The 17146-nt window shown below is 42.3% G+C and overlaps 1 protein-coding gene across 4 annotated transcripts in view; it reads right to left on the reverse strand.

Annotated features, from left to right (window-relative positions):
• CBR4 (carbonyl reductase 4) overlaps positions 1 to 17146 on the reverse strand; it is a 44860-nt gene that overhangs the window by 3100 nt on the left and 24614 nt on the right. For all 4 annotated transcript variants that reach the window (XM_088448051.1, XM_088448060.1, XM_088448043.1 and 1 more), the window contains exons 4-5: positions 7534 to 7670; positions 182 to 316 (exon numbers count right to left, since the gene is read on the reverse strand). In XM_088448051.1, coding sequence (XP_088304177.1) covers positions 182 to 316; positions 7534 to 7670 — 272 coding nt within the window. The remainder of the gene's footprint in view (positions 1 to 181; positions 317 to 7533; positions 7671 to 17146) is intronic.

Consider the following 17146-nt stretch of genomic DNA (forward strand, 5'->3'; position numbering starts at 1 on the left):
ACTCTAATGTGTTGTGACCTAGAAGCATCTAAATACATTATCATCAAAGCCATTTGTTTTAGAACCCGATTATAGATGTAAATAAAAAATGATTCTGGTCGAAGGAAGAAATTAGTTAGTGCCCAGCTTCCACAGAAACATAAACTTAAGAAATAAAAATGGTTTACGGACAAACTCTCACCAGGAGCGACCACATTAACACGAATATTCTTCCTGGCAACTTCTTTAGCCAGTGATTTGGAGAATCCAACTAAGCCCGCCTTACTGGCGCTGTAAACACTCTGCCCGGCATTCCCTTTGTGACCAACAATACTTCCTACATGCACAGAAAAAAAGAATAACATTAAGGATCAAGTATGAAACAAAACAACAACTAAAAAGAAAATTGTGGACTGAAGGGAAAAGATCAGTCAAAAGGAGAATTAGGAAAGCCTTGTAGTTACCAGTGGAAACTATGAACTCACATTCACACATATTGCTGTACTTGACCGCTCTGCATTCTGCCACCGGCTAAACAAGATTCTGTAGTGCCACAACAAAATCATACTTAAGCATTCAAGCACACAGGCTATTAAGAAGGGCAGATAGCCTCTTTCACATAACACCCAGATCATAAACTGTTTTATATGGAGCCCTAGGCAGATGGGTCCCCTAAATGGAGAAGAGAAAATAAAAAATCATGGGTCGTCGCTGCTGAGGGCCTTGGCCAATGGTCCTGCTAGGCCCTTGTTACAGAAAATGCTGTTCCCTCTGTAAATAATAAAATATCATGACAATTCTTTATAGGTTAATTGGTGCTATTATTTATTCCTAGCCTTTAAATAATGAGCATTATCAGGTCCTGGATTATCAAAAATCAAGGTAAAAATACAAGGGTGATTCCATAAGTAAGGTAACAAGACCTCTCATGTGTAATGTTCTCTATTTCATTCTAATTTCCCACCAGACCAGACCACTGCTTCCCCTCATGACCATTAGACTACGCCTCATATCAGTCATACTATCCCAACATCAGTTGTAAGATGGCGGAAACATGGTCAAACACTGAGGTGCGTAGTGTGACCAGATTTCTGTTTCTAAAGGGCACATAGCTGAAATTCATCGCCACCTTAACAAGGTGTTCGGTTATAACGTCATGTCAACAGGCGTCGTATTGCTGCATGATAATGCCAGGCCAGACCATACTTACCTACTTTACAAAACTTTGCTACTGACAGCTTTGGGGGGCGAGGCCGGACTTTAGACTTCATTAGGCCCTTCCCCTTCATGGTGAAAGGATGCAAATGGCGGGTCCGCGAGAAGGAAACGGGGCTAAATGACACATTTGTAATTTTAGCCCCGCCCCCTCCCTCCGGACCTGCAAATTCCCTGTAAAATCTCCCCATCCTGCCCACTTCACAAGGAAGGGGATGGGATGCGGCAGATCTGGCTATTCACGAAAAATCGTGACCCTCCCGCAACTTCCGAGAGAGTAGGCAAGTATGAGCCAGATTACAGCGCTACCATTGGGTGGTACTGGCCCATCCTCCCTACAGCCCTAACCTATCAGCAAATGATTTCCTGGGTGGATTGCATTTCGCAACAGACTGTGAAGTTCAGCACGCAGTCATGTCCTGGCTTCAGGCGCTTAACACTGATTTCTTCTATGCCGCGATAGATGGCTTGGTGTACAGCTAGGAAAAATGCTGAAATGAGGACTATGTGGAAAAACAATCTGTACCAAGGCTATGCTATTGACTAAACGTATATGTACAAGTTTAATAAATGTACAAAATGAGAGGTCTTGTTACCTTATATATAAAACCACCCTCGTAAGATGGCTCTTAATTATCATGTTTACCAGAAACATTAATATAGTAGTAGAGTCGTGGACACATTTTTTAGTTCCCTTCCATGAAAAAAGAACCACCCATATTGTTCTCTGAAATCATTTAAAAGTGACAAAAATAATTGGCATCCATCACTGTTTATTCCATATTTAATAGAAATCAGACTTTGCATTTCATTTTTTATTTAACAGAATATTTTAAATGATAAAACAAATGAAAATGGCATGGACAAAAATGATGGGACTCATCCTAATATTTTGTTGCAAAACCTTTTAGAGGAAATCAATTAGACTTCTGAACCTGTCAACTGGTCAAAACCAGTTGACAGGACAAATTTAAGGCACCCCATGCTAGACACCGCAAAGAAGCCAAAAAACATAACCGAGCCTCCCCCATGTTTCACAGTAGGTGGGGTGTTCTTTTCTTTAAAAGCTTAATTTTTTCATCTGTCAGCATAGAGCTAATGTGACTTGCCAAAAAAACTTCAGTTTTGACTCATCTTTCCAAAGGACATTCTTTCAGAAGTATTGTCAGTATACATTTATACATTATACAAAGCTTGTCAGTATACATTTCAGCAAATTCCAGTCTGGTTTCTTTTAGGTTGTTTTTTCAAAAATTGAGTCTTCTTGGGTCATCCTCCATGGAGTCCACTGTCGCACATAAAAACATTAGATGGGCGATCAGACACTGACGTTCCATGACCTTGGAGCTCAGTTTGTATCTCTTTGGATGTTTACATTGGGATGAAGTCAGGATCCCGATGGTCAGTATGCTGACGTTCACAATACCGACATGGGCATCCTGACAATCAAAATCCCAACAGATTCCAACGATGAGAATTAGGGTTAGGCACTAGGGGGAGGGTTAGGCTGCAGGGGGGGACAGTTAGGGTTAGGCTAAAGGAAGGGACAGACAGGGTGAGGCTGCGAGAGGGGACGGTTGCGGTTAGGCTGCGACGGGTGGGTTAGAGTTAGAATACCTACCAAAATCCGTCGGGATGCCACTGTCGGTATTCTGACCATTGGCATTATAAACATCGGGATCCCGTACCCAATCCGTTTACAATGGCTCTTTTTATATCACTCTTACAATCCTTCTGTTTACTCTGGGGTCAATTTTCCTCTTGCGTCCAGGGAGGTTGACTACAGTCCCCCTTCTTAATAATATTTGCAACTATTGTCACAGGAACATCAAGCTGCTGATGGTCTTCTAGCCTTTACCATTAATGTGCTTGTCTATAATTTTCTTTCTGATTTCAGACAACTCTCTACTTTGTTTTCTTTGGTCCATGTTCTGTGTGGTGCACACGATGATACCAAACAGCGACTACTTTTCTCCATTTAAATAGGCTGAATGAATGTTTAGAAGACTGAAGACGTGTGATGCTAATTCAGGAAAGCAATTAGTTTGAAATAATCACTATAATCCATCTATTTATTATATTTTCTATGGGGTACCAACAAATCTGTTCAGGCCATTTTGGAATATCTTTGAAGAACAAACAATAATTGATCTCTTTTCACAGTTTCTTTGCTTTCTATGACATAGCAAAGGCTTGCAGCTATACATGAGACAATGGGCCTGATTCAGACCCACTCGCGAGCGGCTGTCCGCTCGCAAGTGGGTCGATGTTATGGACTGAGCATGCGCACGACGGAGGGAGCTCCGTCGTGCGCATGCGCCAGACGCGACGAGCGAAGGAAAGTCCTTCGCCCGTTGTGTCCGATCAAAGGGGGCGTGCTGTCAATGTTGATTGACAGCACGCCCCCTTTGGTGGGCGTGCCGGGGGCGTGCCTCCCTGACGGGGGCGTTCCCACGGGAACGCCTCCCGTCAGAAGCCGGCCCACTGACATCACTAGTGATGTCAGTGGGAGTGATTTTGGCTCTGATAGAGCCAAAATCACTCCGGAGCTTGCGGTTGAAAACCTCAACCGCAGGCTCCGGCTCGCAAATTCGATGGTCGCGATGGTCTCGACCATCGCGACCATCACAATGCACGCTCGTATAGCCTGTGGGTGGTGACCCACAGCTATACGAGCGTCCAGGAGGACGCACCATGAAAATGGAGGCCGGCCCTCATTCAGAGCGTGCGCTCTGCTCAGAGCGTACGGCTCTGAATGAGGGCCAATATCTTTTAATTCCATCACTTTCAGGAGGATGAAGCATTGTTTCAATGAGCTGTAAGTAGTGCTTAAAGTGGTCCTAGAGACGTGGTGGAACTCATCTCCCCCCATCCCAAAAAGGGGATGTGGTCTTGAAAGAAAGGGGCGTGGTCACACAATAGTATCCCCAATTCAACTTATGCCACATAGTAGCATCTTTTCACATTACACCGCACATAGGGCCTGATTCAGAGCCGGACGCTATTTGCGCTCGCTCGTTCAGAAAAAAGGGGTGGCTATTCAAATGAACCGTTCGCTCTTTGCGGTCTGTTCACGCCTCTAGGTCTGAACGGGCGAACAAAACATGCGGTCGTTTTTTGGAAAACTACGCCCCCTGGCCGCTCGCATCCTACGTCATGTCCGCTATTTATTAGATTAATCAAGTACATCGACCAGCGTATGAACTGCTTGCTATTCTTGTGGTTGGTTTTTCCTACCGCAAACTTGCGAGCAGTTCTGACTATAAAATAACCCAGTGACGTGGTCAATGACGCTGTTGTATTAATTATGCACACCCATAAAACGCTCGTTTTGACCTTTAAGCACGCCTGCGTTCTGATCTCCACTCCCCTGTTACCACCCACATACGCCTCCTCCTGTTACTCAAAATAGCAGGCATTCGCTATTTAGCGAACAAACGATTTTCGGCCGCACTGACTGGTTCGCGCATGCGTATTACGATCCCTACGCATGCGCAGTTATGCAAACATCGCTCGGAACGAACGAGCGGCTGCTTACGAGCGGCTCTGAATCAGGCCCATAGTGCCCCTGATTCACATTACACCACGTAGTAGTGTCCCTTATTTATGTTATGATACAAAGTAGTGACCCTTTTACACAGTGCCCAAATTAGTGCCCCTTATACACCATGCCCACAGTGGTTGTGCCCCTTATTCACATAATGCCCACAGTAGTAGTGCCCCTTATACAATGCCCACAGCAGTAGTTCCCCTTATGCAGTGCCCCCAGTAGTGGTGCCTCAGTAGTAGTGCCCCCTGTAGTAATACCCCCAGTAGTAATGCCCCTTGTAGTAATGTCCCCTAGTGCCCCCAGTAGTAGTGCCCCCTGTAGTAATGAACCCAGTAGTACTGCCCCCTAGTGCCTGCAGTAGTAATGCCCCCAGTAATAGTGCCCACTAGTAATTCCCCCAGTAGTAGTGCCCCTTACACACAAAAAGACCAGTAACAATACTTACCTTAAGCCCCGCTCTTGCGTTCGCTACACTCTGTCTGGCTGCCCGCTCCTCGGAGTTATGGGAGAGACGTCATGATGTCTCTTCCATAGTGCACACTGCAGGAGCCGGAGCACAGGAGTGAACTACAGCCTCCGGCTACCGCTGTAGGGAAGTAGCCAGGTGCCCGCTGGTAACAAAATCTCAGCGGGCGCCCAGCAACTCCCTGCAGCACAGTACTGACAGGCCGGGTTAGGTGGGCTGGAGGAGGCGGAACTGGTTCAGTCTCCAAATAGAATTGACAGAACACAGTTCTGCCCTGTTTCGGCCCACCTTAACCCCTGGCTGTAAGGGTACCAAGAAATTTGGCTACGTCTGTATATATTTTTATGTTAGCTAGGAAAGCATATGGCACGGAAAATTATTACAGATGGATGTACTGAAGCTTTAAATTTGCCATTAGATATATAATTCTTTGTGTCCACTATACAAAGTGTTTTTTCCTGCATTGCAGCAATAGCCATTGATCGATTACATATTTATTAGAATAATTTACCAATACTTTTGATTTAAAAAAAAAAAAATAAATCCCTAAAAGACATAGGACCTCATTCAGAGCCGGTCGCACAGAGCGTGCGGTCGGTCTGAATGAGGGGAGGACGTCTTGAATTTTCAAGATGTCCTCCTTTGCGGTGGTAAGGCTGTGGGTTAACACCCACAGCCTTACGACCGCCTAAGGTGATGGTCGCGATGGTCAAGACCATCGCGACCATCGGGGCTTATGACGAGACCCTAGGGTAGGGTCTCCCTTGTCGTAAGCCCCGGAGAGCTTTCGGCTCTGTCTGAGCCGGAAGCTCTCCACTGACATCACTAGTTATGTCAGTGGGGCCGCCCCCAAACGGTAGGCGTTCCCATGGGAACGCCTCCGTTTGGGCTGCCACCCCCCCGGCCCAGCTTCCAAACGGGGCGAGCTGTCAATCAACATCGACAGCTCGCCCCCTTTGGATCGAGACCCGCTACGACCGGCGCTGTCGGTCGTTGCGGGTCTCACGCATGCGCACGACGGCGCCGTCGTGCGCATGCTCTGTGGGGGGCCATCGACCCGGTCCGAGCGCATCGGCGCTAACGACCGGGTCTGAATGACCCCCATAATGAGAAGATAATGACAACTTGTGCACTGGTTACTTTGTAAAAAGGTGCTCTTACCCATAGCAACCAATCATGTTGTAACCATCAACTTTGTAATTCAAGTAGCTAAGTTCGTGCAAATAGCTGATTTGTTGCTTTGTATTACTGCAACTTTAATGCATAGTTACTTGTGCACCAGTTTTATTTTTGGCCTACAATCTGTTGTGGAAACATTGGCCCTCATTCAGAGCCGCTCGCAAAAAGCGAGCGTTCGCTCTGAATGAGGGTGGCCACTTTTGTTTTAAAAGCCGGCCTCCTGGCCGCTCGCTAAGCTGTGGGTGACCGCAAGCCCCAGGTAGCTTCCTGCTCTAACAGAGCAGGAAGCTCCCTACTGACATCACTGATGATGTCAGTAAGTCCGCCTACAAACGGCAGGCGTTCCTTCAGGAACGCCTCCGTTTGTCCGGCCACCCCCCCACCCCACCTACAAATTGGGGCGAGCTGTCGATCGACAGCCGCCCCGTTTGTAGTGAGCCACGGAGCGAGTGAGCTGGCGCGCGTGCGCAGGCTCTCACCATCGACCCGCTTGCGAGCGGGTCTGAATGAGGGCCATTTTCCAATAGGAGCATTTAATTGTGACGTTAAGCAATGTACATTATTTTAAAAGAGATTGTCATCACTGTTTATCTGAGAACAGACACAATTGCAAATCATACAAAATACAAATCACTTGTAAAACAAGACAAGTGCATACGCCTGTGACAAAGCATACGACACACAGGGGAGAATGGTGCTGATCATTACAGTCTAGAAGTAAAGCTGGGTACACACTAGACGACGTCTGTACGCAGCGATGCGACCAGTGCCCCCCGCCGACGGGCCGACATATCGAGCGGCCCGTACACACTAGTCGATATGGTGCCCAACCGCCCAATATATCAGTCCCTGCCGCAGCCCGCTGCATGGGGTCGTCAGCTGCATCCTCAGGCCGGCCCTATATGCAGGCCAACCTGATGATGCGTACTGATGACCCCACGGGAGCGCGCACCGGTCGACATAGAGCGTACATACTACACGATTTTGAACAATATGTTGTTCCGATGCATCGGAATCGGGCGTATCATTCCAAAATCGTCTAGTGTGTACACACCTTAACTCTGATAGTTTGCTGTTCAATACAGTACAGGAAAAATATCCATCCTTCTATGCAGAACAGCTGTTTCAAATTCTATATATTTACCTATATTGACAATGGCTCCACCTTGCTGCTGGACCATACCCCTCAACGCCATTTTACATGTGTGCATTGATCCTATGAGGTTGGTGGATAGCTGTGACAATATGTCCTCTGACTTGGTTCTCAGTAACAGTCCGTCTCTGAAACAGAAATAACATAAAACACACATTTTATTTGACCACAAGCCAAAACAGCCAAACACATGCTTACATTCCTCACCAGCACATTTGTACTTAAATCTGGCATCATTTTTGGTACATGTAAATCACTTACAGAAACGAGTAACAGTCTACTTGCATTCAAAGCCCCACTGACCCTGCAATAAGACTACATTGCTCGGCAACCCTGTCAGATGGCAGGCCTGGGAACATACCACACTAGCACATACGGTGTGATTCAGGACATGATGCCTCCTTGTTTTTGTGGTGACTGATATCAGCAGGTGACAGGAGATTAAGCTCAGACAAGACGAAAGGATACTGGCTGAGTTTTCTTCTAGTAGGAGAGGCAGTTTTTTTCTTTTAATCAATTCGTGACCTCAATCTGTACTATATATGTATATATACACAGTATATGTGTAGTTTCCTGCACAGGTTCAGATAACGTAGTGCAATCTGTACTATAAACAGTATATGTGTAGTTTCCTGCACAGGTTCAGATAACGTAGTGCAATCTGTACTATAAACAGTATGTGTAGTTTCCTGCACAGGTTCAGATAACGTAGTGCAATCTGTACTATAAACAGTATATGTGTAGTTTCCTGCACAGGTTCAGATAACGTAGTGCAATCTGTACTATAAACAGTATATTTGTAGTTTCCTGCACAGGTTCAGATAACGTAGTGCAATCTGTACTATAAACAGTATATGTGTAGTTTCCTGCACAGGTTCAGATAACGTAGTGCAATCTGTACTATAAACAGTATATGTGTAGTTTCCTGCACAGGTTCAGATAACGTAGTGCAATCTGTACTATAAACAGTATATGTGTAGTTTCCTGCACAGGTTCAGATAACGTAGTGCAATCTGTACTATAAACAGTATATGTGTAGTTTCCTGCACAGGTTCAGATAACGTAGTGCAATCTGTACTATAAACAGTATATGTGTAGTTTCCTGCACAGGTTCAGATAACGTAGTGCAATCTGTACTATAAACAGTATATGTGTAGTTTCCTGCACAGGTTCAGATAACGTAGTGCAATCTGTACTATAAACAGTATATGTGTAGTTTCCTGCACAGGTTCAGATAACGTAGTGCAATCTGTACTATAAACAGTATATGTGTAGTTTCCTGCACAGGTTCAGATAACGTAGTGCAATCTGTACTATAAACAGTATATGTGTAGTTTCCTGCACAGGTTCAGATAACGTAGTGCAATCTGTACTATAAACAGTATATATGTAGTTTCCTGCACAGGTTCAGATAACGTAGTGCAATCTGTACTATAAACAGTATATGTAGTTTCCTGCACAGGTTCAGATAACGTAGTGCAATCTGTACTATAAACAGTATATGTGTAGTTTCCTGCACAGGTTCAGATAACGTAGTGCAATCTGTACTATAAACAGTATATTTGTAGTTTCCTGCACAGGTTCAGATAACGTAGTGCAATCTGTACTATAAACAGTATATGTGTAGTTTCCTGCACAGGTTCAGATAACGTAGTGCAATCTGTACTATAAACAGTATATTTGTAGTTTCCTGCACAGGTTCAGATAACGTAGTGCAATCTGTACTATAAACAGTATATGTGTAGTTTCCTGCACAGGTTCAGATAACGTAGTGCAATCTGTACTATAAACAGTATATGTGTAGTTTCCTGCACAGGTTCAGATAACGTAGTGCAATCTGTACTATAAACAGTATATGTGTAGTTTCCTGCACAGGTTCAGATAACGTAGTGCAATCTGTACTATAAACAGTATATGTGTAGTTTCCTGCACAGGTTCAGATAACGTAGTGCAATCTGTACTATAAACAGTATATATGTAGTTTCCTGCACAGGTTCAGATAACGTAGTGCAATCTGTACTATAAACAGTATATGTGTAGTTTCCTGCACAGGTTCAGATAACGTAGTGCAATCTGTACTATAAACAGTATATGTGTAGTTTCCTGCACAGGTTCAGATAACGTAGTGCAATCTGTACTATAAACAGTATATGTGTAGTTTCCTGCACAGGTTCAGATAACGTAGTGCAATCTGTACTATAAACAGTATATGTGTAGTTTCCTGCACAGGTTCAGATAACGTAGTGCAATCTGTACTATAAACAGTATATGTGTAGTTTCCTGCACAGGTTCAGATAACGTAGTGCAAAACCAGAATACAGAGAATGTAACTCCGGGAAAGTAAATTCCCATATAGCAGTAGGGCTATAACTGCATCACTGGTAATGCTCCCCTAGAGTTTAGAATAGTACATAGCACAAAAAAAGAACTAAATAAACCCTTTTTGTGGGGGCACTTTTAAATATTGCAAATATTTTATTAGTGTCTCAGTAAAATAAAAAACACGCATTTAAATTCTCAAAGCACACTTAGTATATCGAATGTCTAATAACTAGTGACAAATAACTAAAATAACATTTAAACTTTTCAGTATTTATAACATTTGCTGATATCAAGCCATTTTATATCGGATGGTGAAAATATGTCAAACAATAATAGTTTCATCAAATCGCCAATGGTGTTTATGTGACTGAACACAGACCTCATATTGATTAAATCATGGATCAAATGAATTAAGATTTCCAAACAACCACAGAAAATAAACAATATTATTCTCATAAATGTATATTTATGTAGTGTGCATTCTACGTCTGGCACGGGGCAGGGTGCCGGACAGCAGAAAGACTACTGTGGGGGGGGGTGGCATGAGAAAAGGGGACGTGTCTTTAAGACGTGCCTCCTTTTCATGACTCTTGGGGGCGTGACCTGCACTTATGGACATGATAGGCTGCCCCCAAGCTCTCCCCTCACTGTGAATAGAGCATGCGGCTGACCTGTGGAAGTACAATATTAGTATTTACACCCTGATATGTAAGTCTGTAAACAAATCATCACTATACATCCTTCTGTTATATTCACTAATTAATGTGATCAAAAGCTATCATTCGTTATTTAATGTCTAATGGCAAACGGCGGACAGAAGAAGTCTGGCTCCTGAGGAGTGGATCTTTTCTACCTATACTTTCCATGTTACCAATATACATTTATTATAATAATAATAATACTGCTTATTTTCTGCGGTTGTTTAGAAATCTTAATTCCTTGATACATGATTTCATTAATGTGAGGTCTGTGTTCAGTCACATAAACACCATTGGCGATTTGATGAAACTACGTTTGACATATTTTCGCCATCTGATATAAAATGGATTGATATGGGCACATTTTATAAATACTGAAAAGTTTAAGTGTTATTTTAGTTAAATGACACTTGTTATTAGACACTCGATAAACTAAGAGCGCTTTGAAAATGTATATGCTCCTTATCTCTGCTGAATCTGTACTGTACATTTACAGTGACCGCAGCTCTGCTATAATACTAGTGTTAAATAACTTTGTCTGGTGAAGGCTGCAATGTATTTTAGATCTGTCAGTAAGATAGATTGGAATTAGGAAATACCACATATTTTGATTTAATATGTATATAGCAAAAATGCAAAATGCATTCTATTGAACTAGGTATAAATTACCCCCATTATCCATGAATGAATAAATTACAGTATGAAGATAGCTGGTATCTAAAGTGTGAAGGTTCTGAAACAATATATTATTTGTCTGGTGGCTAATCAAATGAGCATGCCACGTAAAATGTCCTGTGCACCCTACTAATCACTGTCTCACCATGGCTTCCATCCAAATACCAGCTCAAAGCATTTTTTATCTGAACTTCTCCAGGCTGTGAGCCCTATCTGAGTCCTGGTACAGCAATAACATGTACATTATTAAATATATAATAATTTTAAAAAGGTTCAACCAAAGTTACAACATCCAAAATGGTTAGCAGTTTACAGTAAACATTGTAGCATACTGAAATACAAATCAGTGGAAACTAACCTTTGTTAAGGCCATACATCCAATTGAATGTTTCATACTTTTCAAAGTGAACACACTTAGATAAAAGATGCTCTGTACTGTCTAATGCACATTACTAAAATATCCATTTGAAAAGTTAGGTGCTATGGATTCTCTTACCTATAGTGTGTACAAAATATTATTCCTTGGTCCTAATATCTGACATATTCAAAAATACCTAAGCAATGTTATTATTTATAGAGCACACATATCCTGAAGCTCTTTACAGAGAACATTTGGCCATTCACATCATTCCCTGCCCCAGTGAAGCTTCTATAGTCCCTACCACATGTACACACACATACTACATGTCTCAGCATGGTAGCACCTATTATCATGTGTAATATTAGGATGTGCAGCCCAGCCCCACCTTTTTCCTGTGTGTGTGTATGTAAGGTAGATTCTGAAGGTGAGACCACCTTCTCTTGGGCTAGCACTCCTCCTACCTGCTCCAGGTGATTTTAATTGGTATGGGTCCTTGCATTGCAGTACACACATCTAATGGGCCCTATGATAGGTAAGTCCTAGATAAATTAGTGTGTCACTATTAGAGATGTTAGGGACCCACCTGTATAAGGTTCACCATGACGTGGTAGGTGGGCAAACATCTGTGGCCAAACATGTACTAAGAAACCTTACTTTTAAAACCATGTTAATTGTTGCACTTTATTATAGACTTTTTGATCACTAGAATTCTTAGTGCTTACAGAGTGCACCTGCTTCTCCCCTCCTATCTTTTCTGCTGTAGAACTACAGGTCTCAGCATGGTAGCACCTATTATCACATCGAAATTTTGAGTCCATGGCCAGGAAACTCCTCAGACCTTAATCCCATTGAGAACTAGTGGTCAAGAGGCAGGTGGACAAACAAAACCCCACAAATTCTGACATACTCCAAGCATTGATTAGGTAAGAATGGGCGGCCATCAGTCAGTATGTGGCCCAGAAGATGAGTGACAGCATGCCAGGGTGAATTGCAGAGGCCTTGAAAAAGAAAGGTCAACCCTGCAAATATTAACTCTTTGCATAAACTTAATGTAATTGTCAATAAAAGCCTTTGACACTTATGAAATGCCTGTAATGTTACTTCAGCATACCATAGCAACATCTGACAAATAGGTCTAAAAACACTGAAGCAGCAAACTTTGTGAAAACCAAAACTTGTGTCATTCTCAAAACTTTTGCCCACGGCTGTAGGGGCAGAACTGGGGTGAGACAATGCGTCCAGACAGGTGTGTTCAAGTAAATGTAACCAAATGCACGCTATGGGGGGGTTTGCAAATATGTCCGAGAGCCATATTATTTGCAGATGGTCAGTGCAGACACAAACAATGGGTGATGATAATGGTAACAGTCGCCAGCACTAGCGTAGCATTTGTGATTCGTGGTTTCTAAATGCTCCTTATGAATGGTGTTTTTTTCATCTCTGAGGCATGGATTATGCTTTAGTTAGCATGTTTAAGCAATTTCTTTGTGTTTTTTTATGCATAAGTGGGATCTGGAGTTGCTGTGCTGTATTAGAGAGGTTTTTAGTTTAAGTGACCCCTAATAGCAGTGTGTTTGTTGTACATGAAATACATGAATTAGACCATGGACGCAACTGGGACGGAAGTACTTCTGACACATGAATGAAGTAAACCAGAAGCGTATGTTACTGTTGATGACCATAACAGATATGTACTAACGCTTACCATAATGCTAATGCCCGTTGTCCCGCTGCGCTGTTGTCTTCGGGAATGTACTATTAAAGTTTCTTTGAATAAAAAAGGTCTCTACTTCCGCACACGTCCAAATCCTGAGATACTATCGCGGCGATAGTTGTTCCCATAGCCGGTTTAGGGGATTCCCGCTTGGGCATATGTACTAACAGGGTTCACGGTTTTTACCGTGTCAGCTCTTAACACCAGTTGTACCTGGCGATTATATACTGTCTCTGGCTTACTATTATTTTTTGTCATATTTGACTAATGTTGTGTAAAAGCCGGTCATTTATATTTTTATGCTTGAATTTAATGTTATCCTAATTACAATAATTTTGATGTGATAAATTTATGTACACACAAAGGGAAAGTAGATGTATCTCATATACATATTTCTATCTATCTATCTATCTATCTATCTATCTATCTATCTATCTATCTATCTATCGTATCTGTATCTATGGACACTGAAGATTCCCAGGAAGCTGTGCATAACAGAAATGTGAGTGACCGCAGCGGAAGAGCAGCAAGGAATTTCTTTATTCATACCAGCGAAGACGTTGCGTTAGTAGTACAACAGTATCGCAAATGAAAGGTGATTAATAGCACGGCCCGCCCATATTGAGCTCTGCACATGGCTGGAAATACACAACTTTTGCATTCATTTTTTTCTTTTCAAGATTATTTTACACCCATTTTTGTTACCAACTCTGCAGCAGGCCCTCAGTATACTTGAATTTTCTGTAATTAAAGCCTGAATATTAAACAAAAGGATGTGGCGCCCCCAGGTGCTCTGAAGTGGAAATTCAACCAAAACTTTAAAAAGCAGAAAAATCTAATTTAGACATGGAACATTTATGAAACCTGGTCCATAAAAATAGATGCCTCAACCCATAATATTTTCATTTTCTACACTGTAGTAATTAAAATGTTGCTCTGAGTTGCAATAACTTTTTCATGTGCACCAGTTTTCAGAGATGTTCCATACTGTGTCCATGATTCTGATGTGTTAGATGACCACAGAGTTTGGAAAGACTGATGCTTTTCATCTGCAGTAGTTGAGATATAATGCAATCTAATATTCTGACTCTCCTTGTATGAAAAAAAAATCAAGTTGTGTAATAACTAATCTTCTCCCATTCCACAGGTACGCAATATAAGTGCACCATACAGATGTAACCACATATAACTATCCTCCGTGTGCTACAAGTCGTGCCACACATAACGCGGAAGCTCATTGTGACTCGGTAGCACCGAGCATCTTTTTGCCTTCAAATGCGTCTTATTCACATAATAGCACAAGCAGTTTCTGCTGATTAAAATGATATGCAGCATGCCTATGTTCTCTGAGTGACTGCGGGTGTATCTGTATGCAAAATGCTACGTTATAGTGTCAGCGGCTGTAACATTGGAGAGACACAGGGGTGGGTGAACCACACGTGCAGAAGGCGCATGTTGGTGGTCACGCCAGAACCTAGTGCTCGCCGGCTGTTGGGTGACTGCGGCTGCTACGCCCTGGCCAGAGCAAGCACCTGGAGCACATGCTACCCTGGCGCCGTCCTCGCTACGTCCCTACATTTGATGGCCTTACCCTTTGATATTGATTTGAATTAGTTTGGATTCCACATTACATATCCATTTATGTGATGCTTTTATTTTAATAGCACACTAGACAATGCTGGAAGTACATATGTTACTTTGATAGCTCTAACTAACATGGATTCATATAAATGTTTTGTGTGTGTTTGTGCTCAGTCCCACATCTTTGTATGTACATAATCCTTACACTATTTACTATACTGTTCTATCAGTTCTTTTGGCAGCAGAAGAAATGTATACCGTAGTTGTGTTGAGTAGTCATTCAGGCAGAATCAGCTTCCACACCAATGTTTTAAACTTAGACACAGGCGACAACAGACAGTGTATACTGCTAAGACAGTGCCACCTTCTGGGAAAATGGGAGATAACACAAGAATGCAATAACTATACTTTTTCATATGTGAATAAAGGAGTAAATCACACAACTCATCAAGGCCAATAAGGGACCATATAAGGATCTTCTTAAGTTCCAATTACCCGCTACCAATGAAAAAATTGGATTTTTCGCCGATAATCCCAGATTTTTGACAATTTTTTCTGATCCTCCCATCCTATTTTTTCAGACGAAAGAATAGGATATTTCAGACGAAAACACATAAGATGTGTTTTCACCATTGCGGTGGCGAAAAAACTGCACTTTTCCTGTATTTTTTTTCGGGACACATCAGACCCTGAAAAAACTCCACAATAAGTGCCGGCGTCGGGCGGCACTTCAGAGCTATTTGGACTGAAAGGTTTGAATTAAGATAAACATGAAGGAGATTAAACCATGAGGTGTTTCCTCTGTGTATTGCCTTTTTAATGTGTTGAAGTTCTTTGCCCTTTAAGCCTGTGAATGTTAGTTGTAGTTTTCTCCTGTCCTATAGGATTGTTAGGGGAGGAGTTTGTGGAGTCTCAGCTAATGCTAGGCAGATTTAGTACTTCTCTGATCTGGTTCACCCTCCCTATTTCCTGTTGTGTGTGTAAATTTACTGTATTGGTTCAGCTCACTCAAATGAAGACCACAAGCAACAAGAATGTGGAATAATACCAGAAGGATTCCCTTATAATATGATTCTTTAAAGAAGTTACGGCACCATGCCTGTAGTCACATCATAATAAAAAAACCTGAGTGATTTTTTTTTTAAAGTTGGGTTGTACTAGTCTAATAATTAATATACAGAATAATAAATTCTAGTGGACTTAATTAAGACCACAGTGCAAACAGAAAATATGTGGCGCAACCAATGAGAATTCCACATTAATTGTCTTTCACCATCTCAACCAAGGTCAGTCCTGATTAGATCCTGCATAGCTGCACTTTTTTTTACTAAATAAATATAATAAACCCTTGTATCTTTCTGCATATGAACTACAGTAATTTGTTCAAAATGCAAAGATACTTTTTGCATGTTACCACCATGTGAAAAGTTTCCATTTTTATTCTACTAGCTGGAATACCTGGAATTGCCCGGGTTTAAGAATGGACCTTGAAGTGCATCTACAGCCTTATTTTGTATACATTGCAGAGCAACATAGAAGATCATGGCATATAAAATGTGCTTGGAGGAAATTAGTAACTGTCAGTGCAGGTGCAGTGTGACAGTGGATCCTCTGACTCACTGCTCTTCCGTTGGAGTTCTGCCTGCCTCCCACTGGTACATATCAGCCTGTGCCTTCACATCAGTACAGTTTTAGGCACTGGAAGAAATCCTGAGTGACCTTGTTTAAACCAAAATTTCAAATCAGAGACATCACAGCCTACTTGGTGGACATCATGTAGTCCTCCATGGCCCTGACGAACTTCAAACATGGCCAAAAACCTAACCCTGGTCAAACTACACCACTATGCCAAATTTGGTGAAGCTAGGTACAAAACTGTGGCCGTGCATAAAAGACAAACAGACAAACACACATACTTTCTCGCTAATTATATACTATAGATGACATGTTGTAAGCATTTTATAATACATCAGGGGCGGATTGGGACGGAAAACCAGCCCGGGAAAAATTTGGAAGCAGCCCTAATAGGGGCGGAGTCTGTTGAGAAGGCGGGGTCTGTTGAGAAGGCGGGATCTGTTGAGTTGGACACAGTCGCCGCCACTACAAACCCCTTGCCTTGTGTACAGCCATGCGTCTGTATGTGCAATGACCGAGATGCTGCAGTACCACTTGGTGCACCTTTCGACACCAACTCAAAAATTGCACCAGCCCTATGCTAGGTCAGATCATCCAACTGAGTATGGCCTCCAATGT

Source organism: Taudactylus pleione, unplaced genomic scaffold (genome assembly GCF_031769625.1).
Source record: "Taudactylus pleione unplaced genomic scaffold, aTauple2 ptg000021l, whole genome shotgun sequence".
NCBI lineage: Eukaryota > Metazoa > Chordata > Amphibia > Anura > Myobatrachidae > Taudactylus > Taudactylus pleione.